We start from the raw sequence: 21,241 nt of genomic DNA, 5'->3' as shown, positions 1-21,241 counted from the left end.
CTCTCCAAGAACTTTCATAAAAAAGCAATTTATTTTGAAACAATTCTTTAAAAAAAGTCCTACAGCATTTAAATAAACTTGAAAGCTGTTCATTAATGCTGCATACACCCTAAAATGTAATTCTGCATCAGCATTTTAAACTAGAAAATACAACGCATGTATATTTTTAAACTTTGTAAATAGGATTTTATCATTCCAGCTTTGGTAATACATCTTTGAATTCAGGACATTTTGACTATATTTTATACGCATTTCTTAATTCGTGATCCTGGTACTATATTCAAGTTGCAGGAAATAAAACTGGTTGTAGCTTTATATATTTTGTTTTACAGTGCCATGAAATTCATTCCTTTTTTTTTTTAAATTATGATGGCAGGTAAACCCTGTGCCGTTGTGCCATAACATATCTTTTCAACATTTGGTGACCTCAGTGTTTGTAAATTGCTTTAAAGAAACACGACCTCTAAAAGCCATCAATTCTGGAAACGCCAAGGTGTGTTTACCTCGTGTATATAAATAAATGCATTGATTGGTTATAGGACTCGAATAGAATTGCATTGGCTTGTGTATACATTACACTGTATATCATAAAAACCTGTTTGGGATATTGGATTCTTTCATGCAATTTGTGCAGCCTTTTAATACAGCAGTGAGTGATTTGAATAATAAGAACCACATTTACACGTTTTCAAAATCTTGTATATTTAGTTACTTTTAAAAGATGCTTTTACTAAACTGTGTTTCTTTCTGAAATATGTATGCATTTGTAGAGCAATCACCTCAATATGTTGTAACTATGATGTAGCTATGCGGATGTCAAGTACTAACATAGCAATGTAGATTAAATAAAGCAATGGAAATATTTTTCATGGAACATGATGATGTTTTGTGCATTTGAGTGTTTATTGTCTTGAAGCTGTTGGTGGAGTTTCTCTAGGTTCCTGGTATTTGTCCAACTATGACCAGTGAAATTAAACGCTTAACTTTCCCTACCTCACACATTTTCTTAAACTTATTGTATTGTATCACCCACATTCTTTAGCCTTGGTCAGATTTCATGTACAGTGCATAGTTATTGTACTGTGCCTAATGCACAGGCAACACAGTACTTTACATCAGAGAAACATATTTGCCTTTACACAATTACAATCAGTGTGTTTCAGGAAATGTTTCAAAGTTATACGTCACCCCAGTTAGTAGCTAAGAGCGATCAGAAAGTTACATTAGACTCCAAACCTGCTTGTGCATATATATACATAAGTTGGGAAATCGTGTATGATGGTAATGGAAAACCATATATCCTCTGAAGGATGTTAAATGAAAACAATATATTGGGGCCCTCCAAATCTTACGTTCTCTACCAGTCAATTAACACAACTTCTCCATTTACTCCTGTTCCATACTGCCCCCCCGCCCCGAAAACCCAAGGCTTATGAAAAAACAACCCTATATATCCCAGCGCCAGCAACTCTTTAAAACTGCGTTGTCCTCTGTTCTGCTGAGGCGCAGGTCACCACATCATCAGCACAAGTGGCTGGTCTACCTTGGCAGGTTGAAAAACTTCAAAACGGCCTAATCAAAGAGGATGCAATATGAACTAAACTGACTATTTGAAAAGCCCTACACTATGTAAACCGATAATTCACACCTGTAAACCCATATTCTGAATGTGTATAGATAACCTGTGAGGAAATTTTAATTAATATAAGAGAAAATGTCATTACTGAGACTATAATCCTTAAACATAAAAGCATCAAGATCTGCTTAAAAAAAACATAACAGATTAGAAAAACATATAGGCATGTTTTATTTAAATTGCAGCAGGAGGATCCATTTTACATCAGGAATGGTTCCCAACAAAATGTTACAATAGTATATTTATCTGTATTAGTTGAGTGGAATGTGAGAAGTAATAGCATTCTTGGTCTACAAGAAAAACTCATCTAATACTTTATAAATTAGTGATTTATCTAACCTGATAACTGTAAGGGTTCTTGCAATATAAAAAAGGCATTCAAAATAACTGTAGTGATGTATAAAAGCTGTCATGTCAATACTTTTTATATACATGTATACTGTAATACTGTGATATATTAATGTTTATAGAACATTTTCTCTCCATGAGTGACATTTTCTAACATGATCCAGGTTGATAGATCAGTCGCTTACTGTATTCCTCAGAGTGGAATTTTTTTTTTTTTTTTTTTTATTTAGGGATATATACTGGTGACGCACCAGAAGTCCAAGTAGTTTTTAGATTAGTATACGCTTAGCTTTCTCAGAATGACAATAAACCATAGGCTTTCTAAAACAAAACTGGGTGTAGAGAGACGTTATACCCCTTAGGGGGGTTATATATAAATAAGCTACTTTAGAGATGAAAATAATTATACTTTTTATCATAAAATGCCAGGAAAGGTTATCTGTGTACACCGCTTGCACTTAAATGGTCAATGGACATGTTAAAATAACTTACATTCAAACACTTGAGTTAATAGAAGAAAACTTTACCCTCAAAAATAAGCTTTGATATTTAGAAAAATATATTGCAGTGTATGGGGCTTTTTAAAGTTTAGCATCTAGCCCATCTTTAACACATTGCCAGACTAGTCATAATCAACCTCCCTCCTCGACTTTAGCACCAAGTTAGAGCCTGGAATAAGTGTTCCACCACAATTCCTTACACATTACATGAGGTATGTTTTCTTTGGCTATAAAAGTGTGCAATCTGTTAAAACAAAAAAGTACAATATATACATTACATATTTCAGTGTTTCTTAACTTTTTTGATAAGCTGAGCCACTCATTATTTTCTTGTGTCAATTATGTAACTGTTTTCAATGCACAATACTATAAACTTGTTAGAGCAACTGTATGAATTCTGGTCTAGGAGCTTCCCGCTGCGCAGAGACGATGCCTGACCACTGACTGCCATCTCAGGCGTCCTCCAGGCTTCGCAGTAGTTGTGAACCAATCGAATGCCATTCAAGCTTGATCCGTGCCAGATTATTTTTTGAGGCCTGAGGGCAACAAATTTTTTTTTTTTTTTTAAACAAAGTTTTAGAAGACTAAACAAAACTATTAAACTTTGTGCATCCAAATTATTTACAGGTATGTTATTCTAAACTTTTACGAAATAGGGTACAAAACACAACACGCAGAGAAACCCAGTCACTTACATGGTGAAGGCGCAACCTCTCGAGTTCGCTCTCTACTATCCCTCTCTTTTGTATTTAAATCTTTCTTACAGCTCACTGCTTTTCAAGGCGTCTCTAACATTAATCCTTGTTCCTCAACACTTTTGTACTTTCTCCTTTGAGTTTTATTAATCTTAGTTTCTACTACTATTGAGCCTATAATGCATCTATCATCCCATCAGTCCCTTGTTTCCTACTATCAATTTAGACTAAACCGTTGCTTTTTTTCTTTTAGTTTCTTAAAAATGTTTTAATATATTTTGAGCATCTCCACTGCCATATCACCTTGTCGTAGTAAACTAGCAATGAAGCATGGATCTTTATCTCCATTGCTGTTGTCACCACAGATCAATATGCTGAGCTCCTTAGAGGCCTCTGCTGAGCTGAACCACACATAGCAGTAGAATAAGACAACCTTTCCTCAAGTGCCTACTCAGAAGGCCCAGCAAGTGCTACAGTATACCATCAGTAATAGCACAGATCAATCCCCCCTTCACGTATGCTTCTGTGTTTATAAACCACAAGTCTCTCTGCCAGCACATCTTGTAAGGGCATGCCTGAAAACCAAGTGGGATGATTTACCAATCTGGAAACACTGGGGAAAAAAATAAGGAATTCTAACTTACCATGTAGGGTCTGTCATAACATTTCTGCCATCAAATGAATATATTGGTATTTGTGCATTGAACTGTCCTCCATTACCAGAAAATATGGACTCCCAGTTGTCAAAAAGTATTTCACCCTGATAAAATAAAACAGTAAAACTAGGAATGATACAAATTGCAGTGCCCTTTAAACCTTCATCAGAGTCTTTGCCCTCCATTTGAGAATTTAATATAACTGTATGTTATTTCCTTTACGTACTAATTATTGGAAATTTATTACGCTGTCTGAAAAACACTTCTGTAAACAATAGACAACCTGGCTCTAATGTGCAATGTATTTTTGATGATTTATTGTGTATTTAAATCATCTACTGACTTGCTGAACTGAACAAAACAACATGGCTCAAATTGGCAGCAGGTCATCACACAAAAAATGATAATATAATTAACCGAACGAGGTATTCTTGCGATTCTCAACTATGCACAATACAAAACTCTTTAGAAATACCCTACAGTTCAGAATTCAGATAAAACTAAATAAGGCAAAAGCTGTCTGAAGCAGCGGAAATTACACACCATTGGCTTCTTACAGATAGACAATTATTGACACTTTTCGGGCCACTGGCACTCTTGAGTCCTCCTGATTAAATAGTCAAAATATCTTAATAAAGGTTCGCAATTATGAGAACGAAGTAAAACAAAACAAAACCCTTCTTTTCTTTACGATGAAGCATTTTTGGCCCGTTTGATGGAGAGATGATGGGCCAACATTGTATCCAAAAAAACATATCATTCTTAAGATGTAGATTTTCTGCATTCCGTGTTTTATGATTATATTTCACCTACTGTATGTGTTTACTGATATAGGATGTCAGCAATGCTGTAATTTTGTGTTACCTTCAAGTTCACAATGGGGAGGTTGAATCTATCAGCTTTTCTCACAACACTGTGGAGATCTTGCAGATGAGAAGACAAAAAGGCTCTGTAGGTGGACGTTAGGCCAACAGCACGAGCCTGCTGGAAGCATTGTAAATCAGCCCGTACGTTACCAGAGAAGGGCGTGTTCAAAGCCACGAGGTGAAGCTACAAAGAGAAATAAAGAGGGTTTACAATCTAATCTGGGATTCACAGGTTGCAGTCTTCACATCCTACATCCTTTCAGGCCTTACATCATCTTTGCGCAGTTTTTAATACCAAAATTAAGTAAAAAATTAGTTTTTATTTACAATGCTTAATTGTATGCCAATGTAATGATAAAAAAAAGGACAATAAAGGAATAATAAAAAAAATTAAAAAAATTGAAAATTCTGCTTTTAATTAGCAATACGCACCTAGTAGATAAATGTCTACAGCTAAAATGGACCACGCAAAAATATAAAGGGACTAGGCTGATATCATTAAAGTGTATATGATGGTTGGCGTGGCCCTTTAAAGAAATATTCTTCAACGCTTAGTTTCAGAAAAAACAGTAGTTTAAAGATGGAAATAAATCCATCACAAGTAATTGAATGGCGATATAACAGCTAACTTTATTACATTATAGATAAAGAAAATAGCTTATATGTGTGTGAAGAAGGGTAAAAAAAAAAAAAAAAAAAATAATCTACAAATGTTGGAGCCAAAAGTGCCTCTAACTGTGTAATCATAACCCAGCATGCAAACTATCTCTAGTGGCAAAAAAGTAAAGGAGGGTGGTTGTGCATTACTAATCTGTGTGTGTGTATAATGTGTATAGGTATATATGCATAGAAGTGTGTTTTTATTTTATCTCATTTTCTTCTATTTTAGATCTGTGCAAGGACTGATATTCAGATACTTGTAATAGATTTATTTCCAGCATTCAATGTACCGTTAACAGGAACATAAAACCTTGATGTCTGACATGTCTTTCATGGTTTATAAGGATTTCAAAGGTTTATATGCTTTGTAAATGTTTTGCCCTGAACATTAGACTTTGCAGACACAAACAGGTTAAGTGTTTAGAACTATTTAGTGGTCTAAAATATTTCATCAATGTATCCCATATGAGTCTAGCTAAGCACTCAGGCAATAATGAGGGCTATAAGTTTGCATTTGTAGGAGGCAAAGCAAAACATTGTTTTACTCACGTTTGCTGTTCCATAGCCTGTATTTAGGCCAGGAGACAAGGCAGGCAATGGCTGATTTCCCTATAATTATAAAGAGATTATTTCATGTGTACTTAGTTGAATTATAAGAATGTTCTCAGGAATCAGAGCTTTCGTTTCAATGAGGCATATTTCCCTCTTGCTTTGTGACAGCGCCATAACTCTCTTTATTTCTAAGGTTAATGGCTTGAAGAGGGCTGTCCACCAGCACTTGGTGATCTGGCAACTCTAAGCAGCCAACTGCCAATTCCCCTCAAACTTCTGATTATTTTGGCTTAATCACCTTGTTTGATGGACAGACGTGAGCTCAAACTTTACTGAGTATCACAAAATACCTTTTAGGCTGATTCAATTTACATTTTCCTAAAACCTTGTGTTTAGCCGTTTTAAAGACTGCTACAGTGAAGGAAAAAATGATTTGATCCCCTGCTGATTTTGTACATTTGCCCACCGACAAAGACATGGTCAGTCTATGATTTTAATGGTAGGTTTATTTGAACAGTGATAGACAAAATAACAAAAAAAATCCTGAATAACGCATTTCAAATAAGTTATAAATTATAAATAATCAGCAAGATGTCTGGCTCCCACGTGTCTTTTATACAGGTAAAGAGCTGAGATTAATCTCATTTTGTTACCTGTATAAAAAGACTTCCGTCTAGGGGCGCTTGTAACCACCGATCTCAATGACTCAGAGAAAAACAAAAAATAACATATACAAAATAGTGTAATATGGTCAATAACCCAATACAGGAAGTGAAAACATCCAATGGTTATACTCACAATATGCAGTAGTGTACCTAGCGGGGGGCTGGCGGTCCGCCCCGGGTACCGCTCGTCAAGGGGGTGCCACGGGCTAGGGTGATCACATGTCCGGATCCCCGGCAGCATCGTCACTTTTTTTTTGGTTTGTTTTTACATGGAGGAGAGAGGGGCGCTGAGTGGTTGCTAGGCGCCCCTCTCTCTCCTCCGTGTAAAAAAAAAAAAAAAAAAAAAAAAAGTGACGATCCTGCCGGGGATCCGGGACATGTAGTCACCCTAGCCCGTGGCAACGCCCCCCGCTAACTCCGTTGCGGTGCCGACATGTCATGCTGAGCGCCGAACTATGACGTCAGTGGGGAGGGAAAGGGGGATAGATAGTAGGGAGGGGGGTAGATAGTGAGGAAGGAAGGAGGGAGGGGTAGATAGTGAGGAAGGCAGGAGGGAGGGGGTAGATAGTGAGGAGGGAGGGAGGGGGGTAGATAGTGAGGAAGGAGGGAGGGAGGGAGGGGGGTAGATAGTGAGGAGGGAGGGAGGGAGGGGGGGTAGATAGTGAGGAGGGAGGGAGGGAGGGAGGCGGGGTAGATAGTGAGGAGGGAGGGAGGGAGGCGGGGTAGATAGTGAGGAGGGAGGGAGGGGGGTAGATAGTGAGAATGAGTGAGAGAATGAATGAATGTGTGGATGAATTGTCTGAATGAGGGAGATAATTAATGAGTTTGTGAGGATGCATTAATGAATGTGTAAATGTGTGTGAATGAGAGACAGAATAAATGATTGTGTGAATTAATTATGTGAATGAAGGTGTGAATAAGTGAGTGACTGTTAAAGTGTTTGTGTGTATGATAGATGTATAATTGATGTAGAGCAGGATGTTTGAGCCTTGGGGACCAAGATGACTCAGGCAGGGTGTTTATGGGACAAAGATCGCACAGGCCGGGCTGTTTGGGGACAAAGTTGACTCATGCTGGGCTGTTTGGGGACGAAGATGGTAAATCGTATGTGTGTAATCTGGGTGCTGGTCAGGTTCTATGCGGGCAGTGTGGACGCCAGAGCTGGCTTTGGGTTGTGCAACCTATCATCTATGCCTGTAGTTTTATCTCGTGCTATGTTTCCATACATTATTATTGTATACCTGCAAATACGGGATTTGTATGTCTGATTCTATGCCTCTAGTGCTGAGTGCAATAATAATAACTATATATATATACATATATATATATATATATGATTGCTAACAGCAATCACACTCCTATCATGCAAAGTCAGCTAGTACATGCTGGAATCTGGGTATGCCTGGGATCTGGGCATGATAGGAGTGTGATTGCTGTTAACAATCATATATATATTTATATATATAATATATTAATATTGTTATTGAATTTTTTTTGTCCTATTTTGCTGTGTTACTTACTTTAAATAAAAGTGTGAGATTTTTTTTATGGTGGGGGTCATATTTGGTTTTGGACAGGTAAATGCTGGATTTTCGGTTTCAGTCCAGAATTTTCGTTTCGTTGCATCCCTAAGCCAGACAATGAAGTGGTAGGCCTACACCACATCAATGTTTGGCTTAGTAGTAGTGATAGGAGTTATGCTGCACTATTATCAGTGCCCGGCTCAATGTATAGTGATAGGGATTACGCTGTACCACCGTCAATGTTTGCCTCAGTATATAGTGTTAGGTGTTATGTTGTACCCCCATCAATGTCTGCCTCAGTATATAGTGATAGGTGTAATCCTGTACCACCATCAATGTCTGCCTCAGTATATAATGATAACAGTAATGCTGTACCAGTATATAACGATAGAAGCTATGCAGTTTTAAAGTGTTTGGGGGGGGGGGGTGCCACATACAGGATCCGCCCCAGGTGCCAAATACTCTAGGTACGCCCCTGACAATATGTATGAGTATATCAAGCCTCCAAAAATGAGCTCTTTGATATATATCCCGATAAGAGAAGAAAAACATCTACCATAGGATGATATCTTTCAACACTTGTAAATGCGCGATAAGCAGTTACACCTCCTGAGGAAGCCAAATCGTGGCAAAACGCGTCAAGGATCACCATTTTTTGGGACTTTACTTTGGATCAATTTGATACAGACTTTTAAATATTTTTACAGTTTTTTTATTGTTTTTAACAGAACATTAGATCATATATTTTAGACGTATGTTAAATACAGATCTTTTAACTAACCCTTAGGGCTGAGTCCCGGAATAAATTAGTATTTTTTATATCAGATTGTGGACCACATAATTTCACTTTTATTGATCTCTATCCAGTTTCATACACACATAATATAATATACCGTATTTGCTCGATTATAAGACGAGGTTTTTTTCAGAGCAAATGCTCTGAAAAATACCCCTCGTCTTCTAATCGGGGTCGTCTTCTAATCAGACCTCAAATAGAGTCTGATTAGGAGACTAAGATCCAGATCCCCCGCACCGCTGCAGGGGACCTGGATCCTCCTGTCTCACCCCCCCCCCCATCATACACACACTTACCGGTGCTTCCTGCTGTATTGCCGGGGCAGCGGGTTGACGTCTACGCGATCCGCGTAGGCAACGTCCGCTGCAGCCGGAAGGAGGTGTGGCTAGCAGCGGGGGTTGTCTGCGTCCGTCGCGCAAACCTTCCCCGACTGTCAGAGATCAGAGTTCCCCGCACCGGTGCGGGGAACTCTGATCTCTGACAGCCGGGGAAAGTATACGCGACGGACGGATACAAACCCCCGCTGCCAACTCCACCTCCTTCCGGCTGCAGCAGAAGGCGACGTCAACCCGCTGCCCCGGCTGGAAGCACCGGTAAGAGAGGGCTGAGAGGGGAGGGGAGGGGAGAGTGTGTGTGTGTGTGTTAGTTAAATGGGGGTATAGGGTGTGTGTGTGTGTGTGTGTGTGTGTGTGTGTGTGTTAAATGGGGGCATAGGGCATTTCTGGAGTGGCGTTAAGGGGGCATTTAATAGAGCACTCTGCCTCCTGAAATGCCTTATACACCTATATGCCACTCTGCCCCATAATATGCATTTTAACCCCCTAAATGCCAGAGTGTCATATAGGGGTATAAGGCATTTCTGGAGGCAGAGTGGCATATAGGGGTATAAGGCATTTCTGGAGGCAGAGTGGCACATAGGGGGTCAAAAGGCATACCATGGGGCACAGTGGCATATAGAGGGTTAAAAGGCATATCATGGGCCACAGTGCCATATTGGAGTGGCAAGCCTGGGGGCAGATGTGCGTAACTGGGGGACAGGTTGGAAAATACAAGAAATAAAAACAAAAAAAATATTTTTCTCAATCATAGCTTTTATTAAAAAAAATAGTTTACATGAATTAACATTTACTGGTAAAACTTTTTTCCTTTAGGGTCGTCTTATATTCAGGCTTTTTCTTTTTTTCCTAAGTTAATATTCAGATTTTGGGGGGTCGTCTTATAATCAGGGTCATCTTATAATCGAGCAAATACGGTAATCGATTAATAGTTTCTTGATTTACACAAGCACCAGCACTTTATATAAATGGGTATATACCACTAAAAAACAACACCTGGATACTCCATCCAGGAGGTAAAGGTCAACCCAGGATACCCAGGATTCATTGCAAACTTCAGAAAACAAACCAGAAGTGCCTGATACATCCATCTAAATGTGAGTGTAACCGATTATCGCGCATTTACGTGTTGAAAGATATCATCCTATGGTAGATGTTTTTCTTCTCTTCTATATTCGTGGCTTTGGATAAATCGGGATATATATCAAAGAGCTCATTTTTGGAGGCTTGATATACTCATACATATTGTGAGTATAACCATTGGATGTTTTCACTTCCTGTACTGGGTTATTGACCATATTACACTATTTTGTATATGTTATTTTTTGTTTTTCTCTGAGTCATTGAGATCGGTGGTTACAAGCGCCCCTAGACGGAAGTCTTTTTTCAGAGTTATTGTTTCAACATTCCGTATAGAGTTTTACATAGGGTTGCAGCTGTACACACGATCAATAAGAGGAAAGTATCTCCTTGATTTTATCACTTTTTTCTTTCACTTTTTGAACACTGGTTTTCACTTTTCTGTATAAAAGACAGGTAAATCCTGAGTGGTCTTCTTACATAAGAATTAAATGTGATTAACATTTTGCCATAACTTTCCCACTTGAAAAAGTCAACATGATGTCATTTTGCAGCCATGAGCTCTCATTTTTTGTATTAGTTGCTTTGCTTAGATCAAAAAGGTCAATGCTAACTAATAATAATTTCTACTGGTAGATTAAAACTGAATTGGCAATTTTTTTACAAACAAAAAACTTACGTGGCCTGAAATGGCAGGTGGAGGGGGACTGTCAGCAGGAAGGGAAATCAGGCCGCCAAGCTAAAAGGACAAACATAAACTAATGAAGAATTCTGCATGCTAAAGCCAGCACAGTAATGTTTTAAGAAAATGTTTGGAGACTTATACAACACCTGAACTTTCCTCCATCCGCCTCGAACGCGCACATACACCTCGCTGCTTTCACTCAAGTAGATCAATGTGCCTTCTGGTACCAGGTGAGTCTTTTGCAGCATGTCATCAATATTTTTGGTTGCTGTTGCCTAAAATGAGACACAATGGACAGACCATAAACATAAGAAATCTAACAGTATAGGATCATGATTTTACCCATTCAGTACTTTTTTCCTTTCCCCCGATTCTTGCATCATTAATTTTGGCTTAGTTCAGTTGCCTTCATACCCAATAAGATGATTATGTGCTTAGTATATTTTCTTTTTACTTTCATCTGACAGTTCATTTGGCTAAAATTGAGAATGAAACATTTTCTACTACTGTTGAATTTTTACAAAACTACTGGTAGTTTCCATTAATGACTGTATTTGCATCTTTTGAGTGTTTACGAGATCCTAATACCTTGGAATGTCTGTGCAATTATAATACCTTGGTGAATCACAGTAATGCTGCGTTGGTATGAAATTGTGCACCTTTCAGTATTGTGGGTCTAAGCATATTTATAGCAAGGGAAAATAGAAAATAAAATAGAACAGAGTGATCATTATTTTAACAGCATCACAAATAACCTTTTGTTACTGTTTATTAAGTAGCATAGGACATAGGATATAGTCAGGATTGTCAGCTTGCCCACTAGGTTCAGCCAAGGACTGCAAAGTGTTCAAGAACGTTCTTGGGGTGCTGTATAAAGTGGACTGCCTGAGAAACTTCCTACCTCAATAACTACCATACCTAGGATCTCTGGGACGCCACAGTAAATCTCCAGGTTCAGGAAGCAGCATTGTGGCACGATCCACCCCCTGCTTACCAAAAATGGGCAGCTTTCAGTTGGACCAGCCATCGATATCAATGGGATCATCTACCCCAGAAAAGGGAGGGCTCCAGGTAGCTGGAGTCTGGATGTTCCCAGGTACAGTAACTACTCTTACAGGGTTAGCTCTCATGAAGCCAAGGCAGAGTTACACAAGAGGTGTTCTTCGATAAATCACTACTCTGGTTAAACAAGAACTGCAGACATCCACTCTGTATATTTAACAAACATTCACACAGTTCATCAAAAGAACCCCTCGGTGGATGGTGTTACTCATTCAATATGGGTGCTAACCCTAGAAAGAGAAAGTTTCAAACCAAGTAGGCAAAGCAGGCCCATCACCCAAAACACACAGATGAGCCCTATGAAGCAGCAAAAAAAGTTTAATTTACCAAATTTCTGGATCCTGGTATTCCTGGTTGCCCGGGTGGCCCTGGAGGTCCTGGGACAGGAACTATTTGAATAACATAACAAAAATAAATAAGCAGATTGGTATAAATAGATCTGTAAACAGTTCTAGATTTGGAAACCAACTATGGGAATGAATCCATGTGAACGGCTAAGTGCATTTAATCAACTACAATAAATATAACAGTTTAAATAGCCATATATCTATTTTCTATCTCAAAAAAGGGGATTATTCACTGGAGTAATTTGCATATTAATTTCACCTCAGTGCCTCCCGCTTCAGTGAATTAACCCCAAATTGCTGGAAGTATTTAGGTTTAAGGGCTTTGTTACCTAGCATCATAAAATCACATTTTCACATTAAAAAAAACTATCACTGAGTTAATTTTATGTACAAGGACAAATGTCCTAGGCCAGAGTACATTGCCAAGAGTACTTTAATATGCAATTTACAAAAACAAAAAATAAGGCCATTTCGTGAGGCAGAAGCTGCAGCAATGTAGCTGCCTTTCTCCATGGTAGGATAATTCTTAATTATTCTGTTGAACTTTTCATCAATATTTTCATTTCTCTGATAATATACCCTATTATTTTGTACCGAGTGATGGAGTAGAAAAGACACATACATAATGCAGCCGATAAAACGCATGGCTGCCTCCCTTTCTATTTTGTTCATTGTGAGTGCATACATTGAATTGATAATCCCTGTAATTGAATTTAAGTGGGTGACTATAGGCCATTCATGCACGTTTCCTTCATTCTTAATGCTCTTAGAAATAATAACAAAAGAGGACTTGAAGTTTTTGTTGGCTTTGATTTTGTTTAACATTTTGAAAACTTTAATAATGTTTTTCTGTCACAATGTTGTAACATTTACGAAAAAGGGAAATGCACCATAAAGCAAAGATTATATATTTATGTAGATATAACCCTTTCTAAACTGCTTGCAGGATATTACAAAATGGCTTATGTGCATGAATTATTGAGAAACTGCTGCAGTTCATTATAACGTGAGAATATTGTGCAGTTTACCCTGCATTTACCTATGTAGAGGAAAAGTTTATTACTGTGATCACAACACTTCTGTGTCAGTTTAGCTAAGACTGTATAATGGAGCTGAGTAGTTTGTTGGTATCACTTCAGATCCATTGAGTTGACCATGTGTGAGTTAATTAACTCGCAAGAGGAGGTGGGCACCATTGAGGACATAAACCAGAGATGGAAGGAGACCCCAGAGATTTAGGTACTACAGAGAAGTTCTGGAGAATCTGCAATCTTCTTCTCCATTCATAGTGAAAATCCAGAAACAACAAAATGCTAAATGGGTTGTGAACTTATCACTTTGTGTTGTCACCAATACTTCAGCTCTGCCCAATAAAATATACAATGTAAACTAGGACCAGGTATTAGGATTGTGAAAACCTAGTATTATCGGTAATAAACCCTTGAGGCCACTAAAGGTAATACATATTTGGTGCCTTCTGTCATATAGTTCAAAACAAAGTATAGCGCACAATATTTTTATATGCTTGAATACATTTCAGAATGCATACATTTAAGTAGCATAAGGTTTCAAGATTTCTAACCTTGAAGATAAGGGAGGTACAACAATATACCGTTATTGTTTATAGTGCTAGTATAAAGCATGCTAGTTTTTAACCTACAACAGGTACATACATATCTATGTTTACCATTTTTGTAAAATTTATGTTGGATTAAATCTTTGATACATAAAAAGTTCTGTATCTGTTTACACGAAGATATAAGGTTGCAAATAACTAACCTGAACCAAATATAGCATGGGGTCCGGGTGGACCAGGTGGGCCAGGTGGTCCAGGAGGGCCAATTATACCATATCCAGGAGGTCCAGGAAGCCCTGGAACACCAGGTGGCCCTCTGGGTCCAACAATAGATTCTCCTTTTTGCCCCTATAAAAATAAAATTATTAACTAATGATTTATGCATTCAGATATCAGGAAAACATTACAAACAGAATATTTAGCCACAGAGCAATATGGACTGAAGCAATTAAAAGTGTTTACTTCTTCTACTGTCTAAAACAAAACTACACTGTACTACTATCAGAGACCCTATATTAGGAGCAGCCATTCCAGTTTAAATAGAACAACAGCATTATATTTACAGTGATGCATAGATGTTTTAAGAGCAGATTGAATATGCTTCTGATAAAGAAAAGTTTAAAATGCCAAGGGATTAATCAAAGTAGCTTTGGAATCCTGAAGGAATCCTAAAGTTCTTAGGTGAAATCGGTAACGTAAGAGTCCGCCTTACCAGGCAGTGCATTCAGACATAACGATAGTATACTTGCCTCTTTTTAAGTTTTGTATAACCTTAACATTAAATAACACAGCTTGCAAAATGACAATCATAAAAGAAGACCAATCATTGTGTGGTTGATGCCACATAACATTCAGCCAAAAAGGGCCACATCTGGGTTTTGGGCAGTACTAGTCAGGGCACAAACCACAGGTCTAATTAGACAAAGCTATTTTTTTTTGTCTGAGATGGTTCAAACGGACTCTTCCATAAGGCAATATGCAGTGTGGTTTGTTACCTAACAAGGTTGAGTCCTAAACATAATATGACCACCTACAATGACACCCTCTACGTGTAAAGTATGATTAAGATTAATGCAACAATACCTGGAATCCAAAGACATAATTAAACCAGCATGTAAAATGTGGTAAGTGCAATAAAGAACATGTATTATTGTTTTGGTAATGTAAACTTACCATCTCTCCCGGTCTTCCAGGAGGCCCTGGAGGAGCTTGGATGAAAAGTCCATTACTGGATTCACCTTTTTCTCCCTTTTCACCCTAAGAAATAAATAACCACTATGAACATAATTCTATGTGCTGGAAGCCTGAGTTACTTTGATGGATTTAACAGGGTGACAGAAAGTAAAATCATAGATAAGCTTTATAGCTATTTAGCCTATTATAGAGCTAAAAACTATAAACAAAGGAGATGATATTCAATAACTCAGGTAAACACCGTGACAGCTAGATAAACACAAGTTACGCAAAAGTTACCTTAATGCCGGTCAGGTAATGATTCAGGAAATGGTTAGCCATGGGATAACCTGCAATAAGTCCAGCATATTATTACCTTACCTAGAATTGTATTTCCTAACACATGATACTATAATGGTTAACATAGAAAATTCTTCACCAGTGGACTTACTAATGAAATGATTGCTGCATTAGCAATCATCTCTAGGCCCAGGTGAGGCTTACTGTGTGACATTTACCATTTCTTCCATATTCAGAGATCCAAACGCAATCATTTTATGCATGGAAACTAGAGATGGGCTTATAACAATTCTCAGAATCAGAGATCCTATAAATGTATATGAAATAAAACTAATTCTGGCTCATATTGCAACTCAAATCCTGTTATTAAAGCATGGAAAACTTGAATCGTTGACTGCTTCCATATGTTTATGATAGAGAGGATCCTGTGTTTTCGCTACTGCAAGCTACCATGAAAATAAAGCACAAGAACAAATGTAGAAACGTTGAAGATGGATGAGATCTCTCATTTACATATTTTGATAAGATGAAGTTTGGGAGTATATGAGGCATAAGGACAAACAATACTTTATTGAATGGGATACCGTTCTGGTATGAAATGGTGAATATCCAATAAAAGTCACGTGGTCATTTGTTGTTGCTTTGAGAAGCGTTAATTTAGTCTCTAAACGTATTCTGTATTCTTTGTGTTAAGATGAAACAAAGCAGAAAGGTTTGGCTTTGAAATAAGTATTTCTGTTACTCAGTGGCGTCGGCAGGGGGGGGCCAGAGGGGGCCATGGCCCCCCCTACATCATGCTGTGCCCCCCGGTGTGCCCCCCCAATTGAAACGCCGGCTTTTTTTTTTTTTTAAATAGACCCGGAGGAGAGAGTGAGAGGCGCCGAGCGGTTGCTGAGGAATAAGTTCTCAGCAACCGTTCGGCGCCTCTCACTCTTCTCCGCGACCGCGAGGCCTCTTCCTGGTTCGCAGTGCCGGCATTTCAAGCCGAGCGCCGGTATATGTCGTCATATCCGGCGCCCAGCAGTGAAGCCGGCAGAACCAGGGATACAGAGACCTCGCGATCTCACCGCTGGACAAGCCCAAGGTAAGTGAACTTCAAAGGGGGGGTTAGAGAGTCAGAAGAGGTAGATAAGAAGTGAGAAGGGGTAGATAAGGATAGATTGGGAGGGAGAGGGGGTAGATAGGATAGATTGGGAGGGAGAAGGGGTAGATAGGATAGATTGGGAGGGAGAGGGGGTAGATTGGGAGGGAGATGGGGGTGGATGGGATACATTGGGAGGGAGAGGGGATAGTTAGGATTGATTGGGAGGGAGAGGGGGTAGATAGGATAGATTGGGAGGGAGAGGGGGGTACATAGGATAGATTGGGAGGGAGAGGGGGGTACATAGGATAGATTGGGAGGCAGATGTGGTAGATAGAGAAGCAGTTGTGGTAGATAGGGAGGGAGAGGGGGTAGATAGGATAGATTGGGAGGGAGAGGGGGTAGATAGGATAGATTGGGAGGGAGAGGTCTTTATGGGACAAAAACGGTGTACGTTCAGCTGTTTGGGGACAAAGTTGACATAATGTGTAACTTAGGTGCTGGTCAGGTTCTATGTGGGCAGTGTGGACACCAGGGTTGGCTTTGGGGTGTGTGACCAGTGATCTATGCCTGTAATTTAGGGGGTTTTATCTATACCTTTAATGCAGAGTTTATATGTAATTTCCAATTGATTTATATCTGCAAAGCTGGGTTTTGTGTCATTCTGTTCATCTGTATCGGCTATATTTCCATACATTATTAATGTTTACCTGCAAATATAGGATTTGCATGTCTTATTCAGCTGATCAATACCTGGAGTGCTGTTTCCATGTGTTGATTATTTGATCTAAACCTTCAGTGCTGAGTGTTCATGTGATTTCCAGTTGATCTATACCTGCAATGCTGGGTTTGTGTGTTCTGTTGGTTTATACCTGCAATGCTATGTTTCCATACATTATTTATGTATACCTGCAAATACAAGTTTTTTTTTAATCTCATTCAGTTGCATGTGCTGTTTCCATGTGTTGTTTATTTGATCTATACCTGAACTACAGGGTGTAAGTAAAAGAGCGCTATGGTTTAGTGAATGAGGGGACAAAGGGACTCTGGGGATGATTACAGGGGAGAGGACCTCTCAATGTCACGGTGCAGTCAGAAGGAGGGAACACTGCACTGACTCTCACTGTCTTCCCCTGATCTGCAGTCAGTGTGGCAAATATATTGGCTGCAGGGGCTAATATTAATATATATCGGAAGCTGGGACTAATGTTTATATATATCGGCAACAGGGGCTAATATTAATATATATTGGCTGCAGGGCCTATTATCAATAAATATTGGCTGCAGGGGCTAATATTTATATATATTGGCTGCAGGGACTAATACTATATATCGGCAGTAGGGGCTAATATTAATATATGTTGGCAGCAGGGTATAATTTCTATGTATATCGGCAGCAGGGTATAATATAAGTATGTATCCGCAGCAGGGACTAATATTAATATATATCCGCAGCAGGGGTTAATATTAATATATATCGGAAGCAGGGTGTAATATTTCTATATATCTGCAGCAGGGTCTAATATTTATATATATTGTCAGCAGGGGCTAATATTAAATAATGAAAAATAACTGTCACTTTAGCTGTTATTTTGAAATCATATTTTAATCACGGTCTTTACTTCAAAGAGATAAGTGCATATTATGTAGTTAAAAATGCACGTCTAACGTGTGTGTGTGTATATATATATATATATATATATATATATAGTGTATATGTACCGTTTTATAATTGGCCCCCCTACTTTGGTCCCTGGCCCCCCATGTGCCCCCCCTAAATATGAAACCTGGAGACGCCACTGCTGTTACTGCCATTCTGCATAATCCTGTGCTCACAAATAGTTTGCATACCATGTTTTGAAAACAAGCCATAGTACTTAAAATGTACTTATATTTCCAATATTCTAAGTAAATGTCATGCAGGATGGCAAGGTCATCAGCTTTTTAATTGTATGAACAAAATCTGAATCTAATTTCATGAAGAAATCTAGAAGCCTTTAAGCAGCACAGTTTGACGACCTTTACGGGAATTTTGCTGTTTACTTTTAACACCTCTAATATAGCCTGCTCTTCATTCAGCAGAAAAAACCCGCATGAACTATCAGTCCAAATGATACAATGTGAAAATGATTTTTCTGTTACCATGAAGACTGAGCTAAACTCTCTATTTAAAAGGTATCGTATATGCCAATGTTATATCACAAAACAAAGAATGGGCAACATGTAATAAAATTTTGCATCCTTATTCTAAATAGTTACCATCATTGTTATTATCCAGTCCAAAATCTGGAATTACCTGGGGAGGGATTGGCAACACCCTGTGCCAGGTTCCAACAGTCGTAATAAAAACAAAACTAGTTGAAGGTGTACCAGGGCATTATTATTACAGGGCATAAGCACTATTTTATGAGATGTCGACCAAAACTCGAGTAGTAGCCATGTAGTGATATACACTTGATAGTGGCACACATCTGTCCATATTCTCTTTTGGAGACACCATGGCTAGTTTTATGCTTTACCCAGCCGGCCGATTTAGTTATCATACTAGCCAATTTTGATTGTTATTTTTAAAACAATGTGGGCAATTCTGAAAGTAAATACATTTTGACAGTGTCGCAAAATAATACATGCCTGGAGGTCCTGGTGGTCCTAAGTCTCCCTTGTCCCCTTTGAACCCAGGTACCCCAAAAGAACCCTTCTCTCCCTTTCGACCTGAAAGAAAACATAACAAAGACAGTTACTTAAAGTACTTTTGATATGCAAAAGATTGGTTATCTAATTGCACTGTGTTTCCAGTTTTAAATGATGGTAGAGGGTATATTAGTCTCACAAGACACGGTAAATAAGAAATAATAGAAAGGGTATTGGTTCCATATATGATTCACTGCAGTGGGCAACCTGCCGTGTGCCCTGCAAGTGGGCTTCCTGCCGTGTGCCCTGCAAGTGGGCAACCTGCCGTGTGCCCTGCAAGTGGGCTTCCTGCCGAGTGTGCCCCATCCCGAGGGCATCCTGCCGAGTGTGCCCCATCCCGAGGGCTTCCTGCCGAGTGTGCCCCATCCCGAGGGCTTCCAGCCGAGTGTGCCCCATCCCAAGGGCTTCCAGCCGAGTGTGCCCCATCCCAAGGGCTTCCAGCCAAGAGACTTTCCTTGCTTCTAGTTCTGCTCTTTGCTTCAGTTCTGCTTCCCTTATGAGGTGTGTTCTGTTTGTCTCAGTCTGCAGTCTAAAGGTATGTCTCAGTGCTATGTGTTTGGATTACATGTTTGTTTTGTTCCGTACCACTGTCATGCAGGGATTAGGGTTAGGACCCACCGTCATTGGAGTACTTTGGCGTAGTGGTGGGCTAAGCATACTATGGCCATATGATGTGACGGAATCTCCAATAGTTATCCAATAGTCCTAGGCTAGTTTCTGTATAGTGGTGTCCTGTCTTGTTCTTGTCTGTAGTATTCCCATGCACCTGGGCTCCTTCTCTACCTGTGTATCCGGTTCATGACAGGCTCAAACTGAAATATTTTATTTTTAATGTATCAAAGATTTAGAAGGTCCTCAGACTAGCTTGGTTTTGTTTGAACACAGATAATACCTGAAGTCAGTTACTTGCCCAAGGCCTGTTCATACAACACGAAGCATTTAACGGCTTCTTTATAGAAACATAAAAAATTACGGCAGATAAGAACCAATCAGCCCATCTAGTCTGCCCAGAACCAATACCAGACGGACAATACATAGAAATGATTCTAGAAAGACTTCTATAGGTCAGCGTGATGTAAACAAAAACATGATTTTATGGTGACAATATGAAGATAGCGATGTTGTTGTCTCCCATTTCTTCTGATTCTACTCAATTTCAACACATTGTATTCTCTCTGTCCAGGCCGATCTACTTTTTCTTCTCTTTCTAAATGTAATCTGATTTGCATAACTATCTTCACTGTCCATCTGCCTTTTTATTCCCTCTCTGCCTCTTTATTCCCTCTGATCTACACTACTACTAACTTCTTACTTTACCCAGCTTATAGCTTCTTGTTTGTAATGTACTGTGACTCATCAGTCTTTGCCACCGCTGCCTTGTTTATCACAATTGGAGATCCCTGTTTTCCACTGCCTTATCCTGTGTTTCTTCTGCAATATTCTACAACACTATGTTTAATGTATATTATAAACACATACCACACATGTCCGATGCGCCATTAGTTGCATCTGCCTGTGGAAGACAATCACAATCATACAATCAAAAACCTTATGTTTGTCAAAAAATGTTTTATCAAAGGTTAGTGTTCTATTAAAATCATAAGTTTAAATAATGCATATTATTGCACTGACAAAGTAATGTAATATAGATTCTTATCACACTTGTCCATTTGCAACACAAAGATAAATATATTTTAAAATATGTAAATATCAGCATGTAGTGTGACGTATTTATCCATTCAGGTAAAAATTGCTCCAGTCTGTGATGAACACCGGAGCTTTTTAGATATTATTAACAATAGTTTGGTATTCCTTTTAGTAAACATGCTTTAACATATCAAGGGAAGACCATAGAAGTTTTATCGTTAACCCAAAAATAACAAATCTACGCTTCCGTTCAAAATTGGAGTCACTTGTTTTTGAAAGAAAAAGAAAAGTTTGTCCATTAAAATAACATCAAATGGATCAGAAATACAGCATAGACGTTAATGCTGTAAATGACTGGGAACGACTG

General features: G+C 38.8%; 1 protein-coding gene across 1 annotated transcript in view; it reads right to left on the bottom strand.

Annotated features, from left to right (window-relative positions):
• Nucleotides 1-2,806: 2,806 nt before the first annotated feature.
• The window catches only part of LOC149283161 (collagen alpha-1(XV) chain-like), an 82,939-nt gene continuing 64,504 nt past the window's right edge, over nucleotides 2,807-21,241 (bottom strand). Inside the window, exons 14-25 of the mRNA XM_089497881.1 lie at nucleotides 20,707-20,740; nucleotides 19,168-19,248; nucleotides 15,456-15,505; nucleotides 15,156-15,239; nucleotides 14,186-14,330; nucleotides 12,387-12,448; nucleotides 11,144-11,272; nucleotides 10,992-11,051; nucleotides 5,917-5,970; nucleotides 4,700-4,885; nucleotides 3,824-3,939; nucleotides 2,807-3,020 (exon numbers count right to left, since the gene is read on the bottom strand). Coding sequence (XP_089354007.1) covers nucleotides 2,807-3,020; nucleotides 3,824-3,939; nucleotides 4,700-4,885; nucleotides 5,917-5,970; nucleotides 10,992-11,051; nucleotides 11,144-11,272; nucleotides 12,387-12,448; nucleotides 14,186-14,330; nucleotides 15,156-15,239; nucleotides 15,456-15,505; nucleotides 19,168-19,248; nucleotides 20,707-20,740 — 1,215 coding nt within the window. The remainder of the gene's footprint in view (nucleotides 3,021-3,823; nucleotides 3,940-4,699; nucleotides 4,886-5,916; nucleotides 5,971-10,991; nucleotides 11,052-11,143; nucleotides 11,273-12,386; nucleotides 12,449-14,185; nucleotides 14,331-15,155; nucleotides 15,240-15,455; nucleotides 15,506-19,167; nucleotides 19,249-20,706; nucleotides 20,741-21,241) is intronic.

The sequence above is a fragment of the Sceloporus occidentalis genome, unplaced genomic scaffold (assembly GCF_023333645.1).
Source record: "Sceloporus occidentalis isolate IW3139 unplaced genomic scaffold, rSceOcc1.0.p SCAF_110, whole genome shotgun sequence".
Taxonomy (NCBI): domain Eukaryota; kingdom Metazoa; phylum Chordata; class Lepidosauria; order Squamata; family Phrynosomatidae; genus Sceloporus; species Sceloporus occidentalis.
The sequence above is the reverse complement of the archived record's forward strand: the minus strand, read 5'-3'. Positions and strand labels throughout refer to the sequence as shown.